Raw genomic sequence first — 16,072 nt, 5'->3', positions numbered from 1 at the left:
GAAAAGGAGCAATCGCATGGGGCAATGTTTTCTGTCTCAGTATTTTAACAAAACAAGAAACGGAGCGGAGGTCTAGATGCACGAATGTATGTGTAGGTTTTTTTTCTGGCTACACTAAAAATCTATTTGATTTATGATTTCATTTGAAACAATTTTCACTCAGAAATTGCTAGTAAAAATTACAAATAGTTACCAAGAAAAGGCAAGTAACACATTTAATTAAGTGTAAATGTTTTTAAAGACTGAAATCATATTTTCTTGTAAAACACTCCAATAATCTTTATTAAATCGTTGAAAAATGATTGGAGGGTTAAATTCCTTTGAAGATCCTGAAATATATAAGATTTTAAGAGGATTTCTTTGCCAAAGAACTTAATTTATATCTGATTTAACTATGCAAAAACTACAGTAACCTTCCATCAATATCAGTAACATTCCTGTTCATGCATTTTAATGCATTTGCCAGTCTTAAATTGCATTCAAGGTATACATTTTGTCCATTCTTGCATTCCCTGGGATTCTAACCCTCTACTGATTAAGATACAGGAAAACGAGCTGTTGAATGCCATGTCTCCATATTTAAACAATTAAAAAAGATATATTTTCTACTTGCCATTGCTGTTCAGTAATGAGGGAAGGGACCTTATTCTCATTCTAGAAAGTATATGATTGGACAAAAATATATTCTTCTACTTCTTTTACTGTTTTTAAAGGTTGGTTAAAAACTTATTTGTTTTCACTGGTCTTTTAGCCTGTATTGTATTGTTATATTGTGTATTATATGTATCCTTTTATGTACATCACTTGGGTCTACTGAGTAGTTTAAAAGTACTTTATAAATAAATGAAAAGAAAAAGATCAAAAGTCATGTAAGCAAGATTGTAATTGTGATGATAATAATACAGATAATTCTGTCATATAGTTGGCCTCAGAGCTATAAAAGCCACATTTTGATTTCATATTTAAACCTGTGCTGTTTTTGGCCCTCGCCATTAGCAGTAGTAGCTGAAGGTAAAGAACCTTTTTTCATATTAGTGAAAAGGCCAACAATGACTCTTCTGTCAAATGAGGTGAGGTGGTTTATATTCCTCCACATTGCTTGAAAATTCTTCTAAAAGCTTGTAGAGAGACGAATATGAAATTCTGAGGTGCTTTTACATGTGTCACTGTAATTGAAACGATGTCCTGGTTTCTTTTTTTTCTTTCAGGTATTCAGTTCTTCACAATGGAAACCACATTGAACAGGAGAAACTGTCAATACAGAACGACACAGAGTCCCAGGAGTCATGTTTCTGACAGGCCACACTCTCATGAGGACCATCACTGGAAGGTGCCATTTTTTTACCGCCCTGCCTGCAGCTCAGACGCCACCGGAGCATTTCAGGACTTGAGTACTGGGAGCTGGACTGAACTGTTTGCTCAAAGAGCTGCTGAACAATGAAGGAAAGAACAATGTTGCCAAAAGTCTATATTTTAGGATATGAATTTCCCTTGCAAAGGAATATTGGTACATTTTTTTCCCCAAATGTGTTTATTTCCTTTTTGGTTCTCCTGGGAATATTATTTCCAAACCAAAAATACATCTTTCAAGCTTTATCCAGAGAGGCTTTCATTAGCTTTAGAGTCAGGATAACACTTCCCGAAAGGTACGCCACAAACGCTAAATAAAGAATTATTTTTGTTCTATAAATAAAAGAATAGTTAAGAGTAAAAAACAAATATATCACATCACAGTATTAAGAGGTAGAGCTGGGAGCATTGCAGGAGCTATTTCTCAATTTATGTCAAAATTGAGACAAAAGTTTGTGTTTATATAATATGTCTACGTACATATATATACACATTATATAAACACAAACTTTCTTGTCAGATGCAATTAATCGTGATTAAATGATATATACAGTATATCCTTTCAGTGAATACGGTCTATTTCAAAGGTACTGCATAAAATTCCTCAAAATGATTTGACAGGAAATTAACTTTTTCTTCTAGCCTTTAAATTGGTTTGAAGAAAACATACTATCTCATTTTTGGGATCATTTTCATATTGTGAACTGAAATCTCATTTATGTACTAAGACTTCTAAAGCTCTTTGGAGAATGAGATGTACTGGTCACAAAGTTGTGCTCTGAGCTCAGATCCACGGGTGACCGTTCTCAGTCAGGTAAGCTCTGTGCTTCGCATAAATGCTTCCATTTCCACAACGATTTCCGTTACGAGGATTTCCTCTGACGTGATTCACCGGCATAAACAGTGCAGTGATTTTCTGAGAGTGTTAAAACTATATGATGCCTGCTGACTCTGCCTGTAATGTGTCAGGCCACTGCAAACAAAACCTTTGGTGACAGTTACCAGGGCCAGTTCTCCCAGATACCATGTCTTAAACTGTTTTAGTCTTAGCCGAAGATGACCATCGGTTGCTGCAAGGCTAAAATGGTTTTAGGAAATGAAATAGCCTGAAGTTGTTCTTCCAAAAGTACTTAAAGGGATAGTTCGCCCAAAAAGTGGAAATTCATTATGTATTCACCATCAAGTTATTTCAAACCATACAGGCTTCAGGGGGGGGGGGGGGGGTTTGTGGATGTCAGAAAAAAAGGATGTCAATGATGCAAAACGGCAGTAATTCAAAGGGAATAACAACTTAAAGTGCAGTCACATTTACCTTTGTTCAGCTAATTTTCCAATCATTATGATAGAAATCAATGTGAAATCAACAAGAATTCCCTACCCAGATTTCGCAACAGTCGCAAATTCACTGCGTTGAAAGTTGGTACTTGGTTTGAAAGGGACTTCTGTGTAAGTTGTGCTTCATACATCTCTACAATATTGACAATAGACTTGCTTTTTTGCCTGAAATATTTAGCCAAAATTTCTCTAGTGGAAATATGTTTTTGGAAATAAGAGTACATTCTCTTTTCATGTTCCACAGAAGAAATAAAAGTAATTTACTGCTGGCAAAATGGGCTTTCAATCAAATTTGGCTGCCTATACAGTAGAAAGGTGTACTATTTAAATCAGTGCAACTTGACTAGAGAAAACAGAGAAAAAAGGGCTGTTGTCTTCCCTTTTGCCTAATAGGAAGGAAAACTTCAACACCCATAATGCACTGGGCATGTTACCATCCAAAGTCACTTCCACCAGTATGCTGTGGATACGCTTACCAGAGTCTAATACCATCTTGCTTTAGTAGTAAATACTTCTTAGCAAACTTTTAGTCATAATAGTGTTGACTTGTATTGTTCCCAGGTGAAAGAATTCAAAGAGTAAATGTTTAGAGCGAGTGAGTTACTTTCAGTTTCAAGTGAAGGATTCAGTGCGTTGTAGGCAGTGGCTAAAGGTTGTAAAGAATCGTAAATACGGAGCGAATGGCGCAATGGAAAATCTGAAAAAACTCTGTGTTGCCAAACCAACTGTCCATTGGCGGGGATACAAAAATGTACAAGTATATACTAAAGTCTGACCAACTTTTGCTGACAAATAAATGTGAATTTCTCGGTCCAGGTAACACAGAGAATGAGTAAACATTATTAATTTACATGTACTAATGGCAACAATATAAAGCGAGTTCAAAATCAGCGAAGTTACATTCAGCCAATACAGGTTTGGAGCGACATGATGTTGAGTAAATGATGACAGAATTTTCATTTTTGGGTGAACTATCCTTTTAAGAGTATGTCATGTGAATGCTTCCTAGGCATCAGGAGAGGAAATACAGCTGCTTCTTCTTCTTCTTATTCGTTTAATGCAAATTTCATGGGGTAAAAAATATGCATTTTTGTTCCTTGACATTTATAACTAAAACTTCCCAAAGCAGTGATGTGCCATAATAAAGCTCTTTTCCAGAGCTGAGGACACCAATAAACATCAAACTTGCTCCTAGGAGAGCCTCGATATAGCAGAAGTGACCCAGAACAATTTCCATCCCTCATTTCCGCATTTGCCAGTCTGCTGAACCGTGCCTCTACCTAAAATTAATTACCTTTGGGAACACCACTTGTTTGAATTGATCTTAAATATGTAAATATTTTTAAATAATTACATTTATGTGTCAGCCAGTTTCATCAGAAAAGCAGGTTTGGTTTTATTTGCTAATTTGCAGGGATGAACAGGCAGTGTAACATGTACAACACTAAAAATATCAAACAGCACTGTCCTCATGCATTAGTGTCCTGATTATTTTAAAATGATGACCTCTCCTGCAAATAAAGCACTTGTAGCACTTTTATAATATGAAGATTATTCATCCACAAGTCATTCAGTATTCTGGTCACTAATATGTTGAAAGTCGATGAATGAATTTGACTTTCGTGATCAGTTTTCATAAACGCTGCGTGGTGACGTGATGAAGGAACAAATAAGACACACTAAGATTCGGTCAACCAGTGGAAGTCTATTATGGCTTTATTTGTTTGAATGCGAACTGAGCTACATTACCTAGCTTGGGGGAATGGCTTTCTTTTTTCATCTTCTCATGTTTTTATCAAGCGATATTTAATTTCTAAAGGTAGAGTTTAGTTTGATTTTACTGTACATAGGAGTATATTTTTATGCAAAAGATTTGATAGTGGTCCGTGTGTTCCTTTTAAATGCTTTAGTCAAATGCGTTTCTTCTTCCAGTCTGGTGTATCTGCAAATGCTGACCATGAATCTACAGTGTCATTCGAAGCAATGTCCAAGTAAGCTGTATGCTATAGGCTACTTGTTTGTTTTTTGTTTGTTTTTTTACAATCAAATATGTACATGGCCGTGCCTTCACAGGATGTACAGAGCATTGTGATTTGCAGTGAAACTGTGCAAGTGAACACCAATAAATGCTGGTTGTGGTTGAAAATATTCCTTTGTAAGAGGTTATAATGTACGATCAAATGATTACCCCAGCAACCCAGCCAACTGCAGGGCTTTGATGAGTTATAAAGTCCAAATTATTGATTTAATTTCATTACACTTTCAATTATGTAGCACCCTTTGATTCAAAGCTTATTTAACAATATTTTTTTTTTGGTGACAGCGGTGAACAGCTTGCACAATTTCCTTTCTTTGGATGTCATTATGTTGTTTAAAGATGGAGATTTGGTAATGTTTGAAGCTTAGGAACCATGCCTGTGAGCTGAAAAAGATTTCCCTCGAGTTATGAAAAGGAGCACCGATGGATATGTAAGGATTTGAGAAAATGATGACAGTCCATAACCATGACAAAACCAAAAACACTACTATATGAGCCATGAGTTATTGCTTCTAAAAGAGCGGGCCAAAAGATGTGTGTCAGATATGACATAAATAACATTCAGAAGCTTCTCCCCGAACCTTCATGGACCTTCAGGGTTGTCATTCCCATCAGGATTTAATCGGAAATAATTCCCTGGCCGGCAACCTCACATATAAAGCGTAATCGAACACCTCAGAGCCCTGAAAGCAGAAGTGCTAAGCATGAATGTGTTGTAAATCTCCCAAGAAGTTGTAGAACTTTTGTAAACTCAGTATTTATTTTGGTGGATTTAAGATTGATATTTTCATGTAAGGCTTCTCTTTCAGGGAGCTATGTGTATTACTTTTTCTGTTGCTATGTGACAGCTCTAAATAAAATTATAATTAATACGAGATGCTATTAATCCTGTTTTGTGTTTTCTCGAATATCCCCATTATCTCTGTCTATCATACCCCTTAATGTACATTAAGATGCTTACATTCTTCACCTTTCTTTTTGAGAGATGGAAGCCCAGCATTTAATAATTCATCAATGTGAAAAACAACAGACTGGCAGTAATGAGGTGCAGACTGCCAGGTTTACTCCCAGCAGAGCGTTACAGCTCAACACTCACCTTTACCCATGCCAGAGCTCATTTCTCTTTACCAATTTGATGGACCATAAACTGCTTTAAAAGCTCTCCCCATGCTCTCCTGAGTCTCATTCATTGAACTTTCACCTTAGCATTATGGCGTCTATGGGTATTTTTAAGAGCATGCGTCAACGTTTCCAAGTCGGTGTGCTGTCAAATTTAAATTGGGTGCAAGAAGCTTTCTGACTTGTAGAACTTTTCTCAGACTTTGACGAAGTAATAGTGACGCAGTCGGGTCGATAACTCAAGCATGGTCTTAAAAACATCATCGCAGCCATCATCACTAAATCCGTGTGACCCGAGACCCCATTTCGGCTTTGCGGTTGATCACGGGAGGCAAACTGAGGGAGTTATCTGAAGGGCTGAAGAATGTCTTTTCCCCTGATTGCATTTTGGAGTGACTTGCTGAGTTAAGTGCTCCCTCATCAGCCTTGGAGAAGAGACTTTGGCGTTTTTTTAGGTGAAATTCTCAAAATGCTTAATTTACACAACTCAAATGTCAAGTGTGATAATGGCCTTTGTGCTTGGTGAGCTCTGGCTTAATCAAAGTCTAAGCGGAGCACCGGCCAACCGGCCTGTGGGAAATCGAACATAGCAATTAGCACTCAAACACACAGCCTTGCAATTCCATGTGAAGCTCTCCGTTTGCTTTTCAGCTCTTCAATTTTTAATGCAACTTAGCTATGAGGTTATTTTGCTTATTTTCCTCCCGCTTAATGTGCTTGTGGGACCTCTGCTAATTCGTGTTGGCCTTTTTGCATATTTGAAGCATTCATGTCCCTCGTGGGATGCTAATAATGAATCCTAACCTTTAAACGTGTGGAGAAATTTAGGTCCTAAAGCTCGAGTTTCAAATCTGACGTCTTGCACTGACTGAAGAGTTGAAAAAGTCACCGGAGGTAGACTGAGGTGTGTTGAGAAGCCCTGTAATGAGATGATTTACAAAGGAATGTCGACGGTTAGCCTTGTTTTAGACAAACTACATGCCGTTCGCCCCTTTGTTTTCGACTTGTAATGAGTCAGGCGGACTTAAAGGACTTTTCATATGAGTATTGCATGCTCTTCAGTCCTTTGGGATAAAAGTGGTATTTTCCCTGTAAGAGTATAAGGCTTAAGGCACACAGGCAATGAAAACTAAATAGGTGGTTATTATCCTCTCAAAGGTTTATAACTTTGACCTGAGCTTGAAATGCTTTCAGATTCTGTGAGACACAGCAGTTTTTCTTCATATCTCGCTTTTGTCTTTTTTTTTTTATAGGGCTGCTGTTTGATACATCTAATGGTGCTTTTCTTTTCTGTCTGCCCAGGCCACATCAGTTACTGGAATGACATCAGTTCATACAGCACACTTTCGGTGCTGGAAACCTGTTCACAAACATGTGTACATCTTAAATGTGTGCATAAGCAGCAATAAGCAAATCCTGAGAATAAAAAGAGGAGAGAAAGAGTGAAAAAGCTTCACATTTACAAATATATTACAAATATACTTCACAAATATCTCTGGAAATGTGGAATGCAAACCATACATTTTGCAAATAAAGTGGCCTTCTCCTGGGAAGTGGCTTTCAAAGCTGTTCTCACGCTGATTTCTAACCTAATGCACAGTATTTATTTATTTCATTGATTTTACATGAGAGAGACTTAAGTAACTTACAGCGGATGAGTCCTTCAGGCTGCTGGGTAATAAAGATCAAAGCAGGGATGTAACCGAATGTTCAAGACTGGAGGGAACAAATCTAAAGAATTTAATAATCATAGAGACGCAGATATTGATGGACCGCTTTTCTAAATATGGCGTACAGGAGTCTGGATTTATGCTTTTCTTTTTGAGGGGAGGAATGTAAAAGGCTCATTATAATGGATATAATGTGATATTGAACTTGATATAAAGATATTGAATTGCTGTACTAACTGTTATGCTTATAAGTGCTCTGTCATTTGCAAGCTTGGGTCAATTTTTTTTTTTACCTACTCAGTCCCACTGCCTCATATGGTCTATTTTGAATATTCATTATCTGTCTTTTTAGTCACTTTTTAGTTGAGAGAACAAGTCAATAATCATCATAAATATAGTTTAAAGTTGACTGCATTGAATGTGATGAACTCCTAGGCGGCATAATCAGTCATATAATGAATGAATTTAGATTATCCATGAATATGCATATAAACGTGAAAGATAAACAATAAACAGATAAACAAAATTAATTTATAAAGAAGACAGAGAGAAGAGGCATGTCCCAGATCTGCAGAAAGAGATGGGATGAAGGGGTAACACTTTACAATAAAGTTTATTAGTTAACATAACTACATGGTTAATATGAACTAAGAATGAACAATAAGACTAATCATAGTTAATATTAATTTCAACATTTACTAATAGGCTACATTATTAAAAATCAAAAATTGTATTTGTTAACATTAGTTAATGCACTGTGAACTAACATGAACAAACTATGAACAGCTGTATTTTTTATTAACTAACATTAACAAAGATTTATAAATACTGTAACAAATGTATTGCTCATTATTAGTTCATGTTAGTTAATACATTAACAGATGTTAACTAATGATCATTGCAAAGTGCTATGAGGAAGGATAGACCCGTTTAGCCCTCTTCACCTGATTTTTTCTACAGAAGTGCTGATGAGAAGAACTAGGCTACTTGCATGTCAAATGTTTGTTTACATTTTGTTTTATGTAGACCACATTACTGTACATTCGGAAACCTTTCTACCTTCCAGAATTTGTGAACCCCTTCAATAGGCTACTGTTTAAAAGCATCACAGGACGGACCTTATAGGATGGGTAAGCCAATGAGAAAGTTTGCAGAGCTGCATATATCTTAAAGGTGATGATACACAGGGCAACTTTTTGAGTGATTGTTGCTTGGGCACTTTCCCATCGAAAATGGGCAATACATTTTACCTGTGTCTCATCTGATTGCCCGTTGACGGTCGGTAATTGCCCCGCAACAAAGTTGCCCTGTGCATCATCACCTTAACAAAGAGTGGCCAATTTAAAAGTATTCTCAAAAACTAACCGAACTTTACGTAATATGTCATCATCTGACCGCTATATTATAAAGTGTTACCCTGGAAGAATGTTGTGTTTTGTTTTTATGAAAGTCAAACTAAAGATAAGATGTAGGCGTACTTCATTATAAATGTATTAATTCTTTTGGCAAAATTTCACAATCATAAGTCCAAATTTAGCACTAAAATCCCTAATTTTGTACTGTTTCTCCATGAAGTTGTACATTATATTAATCTGATTTCTGGTTCCAAAAACAAAAAGGCAATTAAAACTGTCAACATAATGCTCTTCTTTCTCTTTGTAATGTCCGTAAGCTTCCCCTGGCGAAATTGTATTGTTTTCTTTTTACGTGTTGTATTTTTGTATATTGTTATGTATATTTTGATTAGTCATTTGTGATTTGTACCCTTTTCTGTAAAAAAAAAAAAAAAAAAAAAATTATAAAGTGTTACACTGCCCTCTGCTGGTTCAGCCTACATGATGACTTCAAGTTCAGTAACAGAGGCTTTACAATAAACGTGACAGATTACCAATATAAAACATCATTTCAAATAAACAAACATGCAAGTAATATATTTTTATTGTGTTTGATAAGGTAACTTATGGTTAACCAATTAACAGGTTTTTACTTTTTCTTTTCAGTTCAAATTACTGACATTTTTACATCTCGGATGATCTCAAGATGACAGCATTTGCTTTCTAACCCCTAATAATAAACATCTCGGGAGTGAAACCGCTCTATTTATTTTACACATGGATCAATAAAATATAAAATAGTGCTGTGCAGAATTTTGCCTTGTCTCACACATCAATAATTATCTTAATAGATGTCGCATTGGCTTTTACTTTAGACATCGTATTGTCTGATATTGTGGTAATTTACTTGTCCTTACAGTTTAGGTCAATGATGTAAAAGGTCAGCAGAGTATACAAACTTCAAAGTAGAGTAAAAGGTCAGCATTAGAGTGAAATGTGTCATTTTAAACAAGCACATGTATAGGCAAAGTTCAAGGAACATAAAGCAATATTTTTAAAACTCTCTATGATATTTAGTGTATGGAATTTAACACTTATAATGTTTCATATTGTATTTTAACGATTAATGAATGTTAATCCTCCTAATCCATTGTTATTTTACTATTATTTGTATAGGCATACTATTAATTTTAGATTTAGGAAACAGCATTGTTCCTTAGATTGAAGTAAGCTACGTCTTTTTTACATCATTATTCGTGTAATAATGCACTTACCACAGGTTGTTCTAATGGGATTGTTCATGCAATTGAGATGCAGTATGAGATACTTTGAATAAAAACTGCCTGTAATAGTATGTAACTAAGAACTAAGGCCTGTAAATTGATGGTGCCATTTAGAAACCTTTTGTATGGCCTTTCCATCCTCGTTTGTAGTGGCTGCAAAAAACAAAAACAAAAAAAGTTGTGTAGTGACTGCAGAAAACCAAATCTTTGCATTTGCTGATAGCCATCAGGTAAAGTGGGTCCAATACATTTCACACTGGAGTGCTCTGTAAATATCAGGAGCCCATCATATTTTAACAATCATGAATATTACCCCAAATGTGCACATGTGCGGTTTTCGTTGGCCTGACATCACTGTGTGGTGGGCGTGGTCAAGCTTCAACACAACCGATCGCAACAAGCACACATGGTAAGACAAATGCTCTGCCTAAAATCATTTTCATGAAAATAGCAATAATTCATAAAATATTGCATTGTGTACTTTTCTTTCAAAATAATGATTTAATGGACTATTTTTAAAAAGTCGCATTATATTATTTGTAAGGATGTTTAGAGTAGTGACCCATTTAGCTTAGCTTCATGTGTTAGGTAAAGTGGGACAGTAGCTGTCTATTAATGTGGGACACTTCAGAGCTATTCTAATAAAATACGATCGTTCATCATCCTACATTACCAATTATGAAACAAGCCCGATGTTTTCTAATAGTCCCACTGAAGCAATGCTAGGTGAAACCAGATGCTAATATGATATCTAATGTTTCTCTTACCCCTGGCCCTGGTTGTTGAAGTTTGAATTTGAACTTATAAATTTCAGTTTTATCTGGAAGCAGTCTCATATTGGGGCAATTATTATAACAATTGTTTTTGATATAAAATACTAAATGTATGACTTTTAAGTGTCTAATATATATATGCTGACACATTCACTATAATGATAACAATAAATCATGTAAAGATCTCAATCAGACATGTTAATGAAAAATATATTTTTTTGTATTTTCCTTATATAGGGGAAAGTGGAGCGAGTTGTGCCAGTTTTTACTCAAAGTGACTTTAAAGTGAGGCCATGACATTAATGCCTTCAACTTAAGGATGTAACTTTACATATATTTCAGGATGTGGTGCATCCCTGAGAACAATGAAATAAATTGTTTCAGAAATATAGCTTTTGGGAAAAAAGTGGTCTCGTGGCACAACTTGCCCCTGGTGCGGGGTAAGTTGTGCCTTTGGGGGAATACGTTGGGGTAAATTGTGCCAGTGATTTCTGAAGTAAAACAGAACATTTTAATGTTATTAACTGTAATGCTATATGAAAGCAAGACAAATTCAATACAAAAATACTAATTTAAGGTTTATTTGGATACCCTATTAAACTGTTGGAATAAGTCCACTTAAATACACAATATATGATATTTGTGAATGAAGGCTTTGGCAATAGATGCCTGTTGACATACATAGAACGCTGTCTGTCAATTATGTAACATTTAAGAATAAAGTGACTAGGCTAATTTCTAAACATCCTATTGTTACTTAGGCCACTTAAAAACTTCTCTTTAATAACATAGTGCAAATTCAAAACTGAAATCAGTGTTAGCTAAATTAAACAAATGGCAGGTAGGCCTACGTCAAACACTGATGAGGCATGCCCATCTCCTCACTTCTCCAGATTATCCCCTGTGAGTATGTAGGTAGGTGGTCTGGCCTGCTACTTAACATCCCACTTTTCAATGCTGCAGGGGAATATAAACTTCTGCTCCCTTCTGCCTGTACCACCAAGTTTTGGTCTAAAAGAATGTCACATAGTTTAAGCACTAAAATGTAAGAGTACAATGTACAATTACAAATTAATAATATGTTGAAAATAATTATAAGTGGGGGTGCCACTGGCACAATTTAACCCAGGCCGTTTGGCACAAATCACCCCAGACCCACAAGTTTGAAAAACTAGCATGATCCAGCAGTTAAGAGCTAACATCATGCTAACTCTATAGACTCATTGTGTAGCCTGCTAAAGCCCTAAGACATGTGTGAAATGTTTTCAAACTTGTCAATAATTGTTCAGACACTACAATCAAAAAACCTTAATCATAGAAATTTTACTTTGAAAGGAAAAAAACATTTTTTTGAGCTAAAATGTGCTTCCATCTCATGCCATGTGTCTCTCTCCTTGTATGTAAAATGGATGGCTTTTCAAAATGATGTGGTCACATGACCAATTTCTCCTATGGTTTTCCAGAAACAAGGGGTGGATCAACTTCCCCCCCTGGCACAAATCACCCCACACTCTATAAGGAAAATACAAAAAAAATATATTTTTCATTAACATGTCTGATTGAGATCTTTACATGATTTATTGTTGTCATTATAGTGAATGTGTCAGCATACTGTGCCAGTAAAACCATCAAAATAGCCCTAACACATATTCTTACCTTCTAACTAGACTAGAGTAAGAAATTGTTTAGAAAACACACAATACACTGTGTGTATATACAGAAAAAGAAAGATAGATAAATATTATATACTAGAGAGATACTGTATATATACTATATGTGCTAATAAATAATTTAATTGGAGTAGTCAAGCCAGAATATTAGACCTTATTCAACAACATTCTGACTTTTATCTTTTTATAGAAAAATGGCACCTAACCCAAAGAAGTCAGGAAAACTGCAGAGAAAAGAGCAAGATGAAGGAGAGCATAAAGGAAGAAAAGGGCTGAAGATGAATCAGTGGAGAGAGGACCAAATGAAAGCTGCAATAGAGGAATATAAAGAGCAGGTCGAGTCAGGGAGGCCTGCGCTGCGATTGCTCGCAAGGAAGTGGAACGTGCCAAAAACAACCCTTCAAAGACGTGTGAAAGGGCTTGTTGTGGGATCGGAGCATGCGTCTGGAAGAAAGCCATTCATCCCTGTTGAATCTGAGCAGGAGTTAGTGCGTCTTCTCACCTTGCTTTCACAGAGAGGCTTCCCGATGAGGAGGACTGATGTTCAGTCTCTTGCTTTTGAGTTTGCCAAGATAAATGGCATCCGAGGGTTTTCAGAAGAAAAGCAAAAGGCGGGCTATCACTGGTACGAGGGCTTTATAAAGCGAAACCCAGGGCTGAAAATAAAGAAACCAGGGGCCATCTCACCAGCGACAAGGATGAATGAAGTAGAGTTGAGTAAATGGTTTAAAACGTAAGAAATAACCCTTGTCTCATTGATATATATGTATATTAAATACATTCATATGTCACATTGGCTTGTACTTTAGAGAATTTAAATTTAGGATCGGTACACCATGAGAGTGTTGCAGTATGTACCGTGGGTCCAAAAATTTAAGAGAAGATATAATCGCCCTTCACAAACAAGGCACAGGATACAAAAAGATAGCGAAGGCACTAAATGTTCCTAGAGACACTGTTGGAAGCATAGTTCGCAAGTTCAAAGTTAAAGGAACAGTGGTTACACTACATGGACTGGGCAGAAAAAGAAAGCTAGCCAATGGCTGCAAACATATTTCTGAGAAGGCAGGTTCAGAAAAACCCTTGAGTAGGGTTGGGTATCGGTTGGGTTTTATCTGATACCAGTACCTACTCGGAATTTTTTAAACGGTTCCGGTGCTTAAACGGTTCTTAAAACGGTACTTAAAGGGATAGTTCACCCAAAACCAAAAATTCTGTCAGTAATTACTCTCCTTCGTTCATCTTCGGAACACAAATTAAGATATTTTTGATTAAATCTGAGAGCTGGATCACTCCTCCATAGGCTTCTAAGGGATTGACACTTGCCAGCCCCGAAAAGTGCGTGAGTAAATAGCCTACTGACAGAATTTTCACTTTTGGTTGAACTATATAGCTTCAGACAATCGGCACACCCAGAGGGCGTTCTGACGCGTAATTTTACACGTGAAATGCAGCCAAACCTTGGAGCGTTTTGTCTTCGGCATCTTTATTAATTTCCTCCCAATCAGCAGACGTTCCGCGAGTCTCCCCCATATTGATAACGGCTCCCTGATATATATATATACGCCTTTATATACTTATACTATACATATACTAATGAATAATTTAATTGGAGTAGTCGGGCCAGAATATTAAAACTAATTTATTTATTTTTTATAGAAAAATGGCACCTAACCCAAAGAAGTCAGGAAAACTGCAGAAAAAACAGCAAGATGAAGGAGAGCATAAAGGAAGAAAAGGGCTGAAGATGAATCAGTGGAGAGAGGACCAAATGAAAGCTGCAATAGAGGAATATAAAGAGCAGGTCGAGTCAGGGAGGCCTGCGCTGCGATTGCTCGCAAGGAAGTGGAACGTGCCAAAAACAACCCTTCAAAGACGCGTGAAAGGGCTTGTTGTGGGATCGGAGCATGCGTCTGGAAGAAAGCCATTCATCCCTGTTGAATCTGAGCAGGAGTTAGTGCGTCTTCTCACCTTGCTTTCACAGAGAGGCTTCCAGTTGAGGAGGACTGATGTTCAGTCTCTTGCTTTTGAGTTTGCCAAGATAAATGGCATCCGAGGGTTTTCAGAAGAAAAGCAAAAGGCGGGCTATTCCTGGTACGAGGGCTTTATAAAGCGAAACCCAGGGCTGAAAATAAAGAAACCAGGGGCCATATCATCAGCGACAACGATGAATGAAGAAGAGCTGGGGAAATGGTTTAAAATGTACGAAATCACCCTTGATGCCTTGGGAATTAAAGACGTCCCCTCACATATTTGGAAGTGTGATTTATCAGAACTTCAAGACAACTTCTCCTCTATGCAATATGTCGGGGAAGGAGAAGAGCCCTGCTTTCAGAACAGAGCTGATGAGGAAGAGGAAACTCCGAACACGGTACTAGCAGCATTCAATGCCAGTGGTACATTTGCTCCTCCGCTTATCATTTTAAAAGAAAATGGGGTGAGAAATGAGCGGCTGAAAGAATCTATGGAAAACGTTTGCATTAGAACATTGAATAATGGCTGGATAACAGCAGAGCTGTTTGTTGAGTGGGGCGAAATGTTTGTGGCACAGCTCCCAAAAGAAGACGCCAGACCCCACCTTCTGCTCCTCGATGACCAAAGCAGCCAAGTATTCAACCTCGGCTTTTTCAATCTAATGAACCAGAACAACGTGGAAGTCATGTGCTACCGTGCACCTCAACTGGAAAACAGGGCTCTGTTTAGGAGTCTCAAACACAACTGGTGTGAAGTGAGTCGCAAGTGGAATCAGCAATGTGCAGGCATGAAGTTGCCCAGAGCACATTATTGTTCTGTTTTCACGGAAGCGTGGAAGACAACTGCAACTGTGGAAAGGGCCCAGGATGGGTTCAGGACAACGGGGATGTTCCCATTGAATGAGTTGGCCTTCATTGAGCATGAACCTCATCCTGCCAACCTGTCCCGTTTGGAAAATAACACGCCGCCCATTGAAGACGCTGCACATTGCAGCACAGAAAGCGGCTCTGGTGAGCCTTCAGCTGTTGAAGTGACATCATTCAAAGACTTTGTGGTCATACAAAAATTTAGCAAGGGTACGAAGACACCCGGAGCCAAGACAATACCACATTTCCACAGAGACACAAAGCACATTCTTTATAATGAACATTTAAAACAAAAACCATTTAAACCTACTTCCTGCAGGGGCTGCCTCATAAAACACGGAGCAGATGAAGATCCGAAAGCTTCTGAAGCATGGATCCGATGCAGCAACTGTAAGGCCTGCTACCATGAGTCTTGTGTAGACGAGGATGGGATATATGAATGGGTTTATGATGTAGATGGTGATGATCAATAAACTGAAGCATGGAAACTGAACATGATTTTAGAACAAGAAAAAATTAATCACAGATTAGTGGTGTTAAAATAAAACTGTGAAAATTAGATAACAGCTTTTAAGACAGTATGACCCATTGAATGGACTGTGTAACAGCCTTGTTTTCATTTGTTTATAATTCAATAAATTAAAGTGACTAAGTATTGTA

General features: G+C 37.1%; 2 protein-coding genes across 3 annotated transcripts in view; both read left to right on the top strand.

Annotated features, from left to right (window-relative positions):
- The window catches only part of htr4 (5-hydroxytryptamine receptor 4), a 161,843-nt gene extending 155,960 nt beyond the window's left edge, over window positions 1-5,883 (top strand). The window contains exon 8 of one of the 2 annotated variants that reach the window (XM_077235948.1): window positions 1,209-5,883. Coding sequence is in view for 1 of the 2 variants with exons in the window: in XM_077235947.1 (XP_077092062.1) it covers window positions 1,209-1,296 (88 nt within the window). In the remaining variant the exon portion in view is untranslated. The remainder of the gene's footprint in view (window positions 1-1,208) is intronic. The other variant, XM_077235947.1, reaches the window with a different exon arrangement.
- A 4,580-nt stretch (window positions 5,884-10,463) lies between these two features.
- LOC143744426 (uncharacterized) lies at window positions 10,464-16,072 on the top strand. The gene is made up of 3 exons (XM_077235912.1): window positions 10,464-10,538; window positions 12,763-13,305; window positions 14,232-16,072. Exons 2-3 carry the CDS (start codon window positions 12,767-12,769, stop codon window positions 15,883-15,885), a joined length of 2,193 nt encoding a protein of 730 aa, XP_077092027.1. The 5' UTR covers window positions 10,464-10,538; window positions 12,763-12,766; the 3' UTR covers window positions 15,886-16,072.

Source organism: Siphateles boraxobius, unplaced genomic scaffold (genome assembly GCF_051911475.1).
Source record: "Siphateles boraxobius isolate OS27281-9 unplaced genomic scaffold, OSU_SipBor_1 2, whole genome shotgun sequence".
NCBI classification, from domain to species: Eukaryota; Metazoa; Chordata; class Actinopteri; order Cypriniformes; family Leuciscidae; genus Siphateles; species Siphateles boraxobius.
Note: the sequence above shows the minus strand (reverse complement) of the source record. Positions and strands in the feature narration are given on the sequence as shown.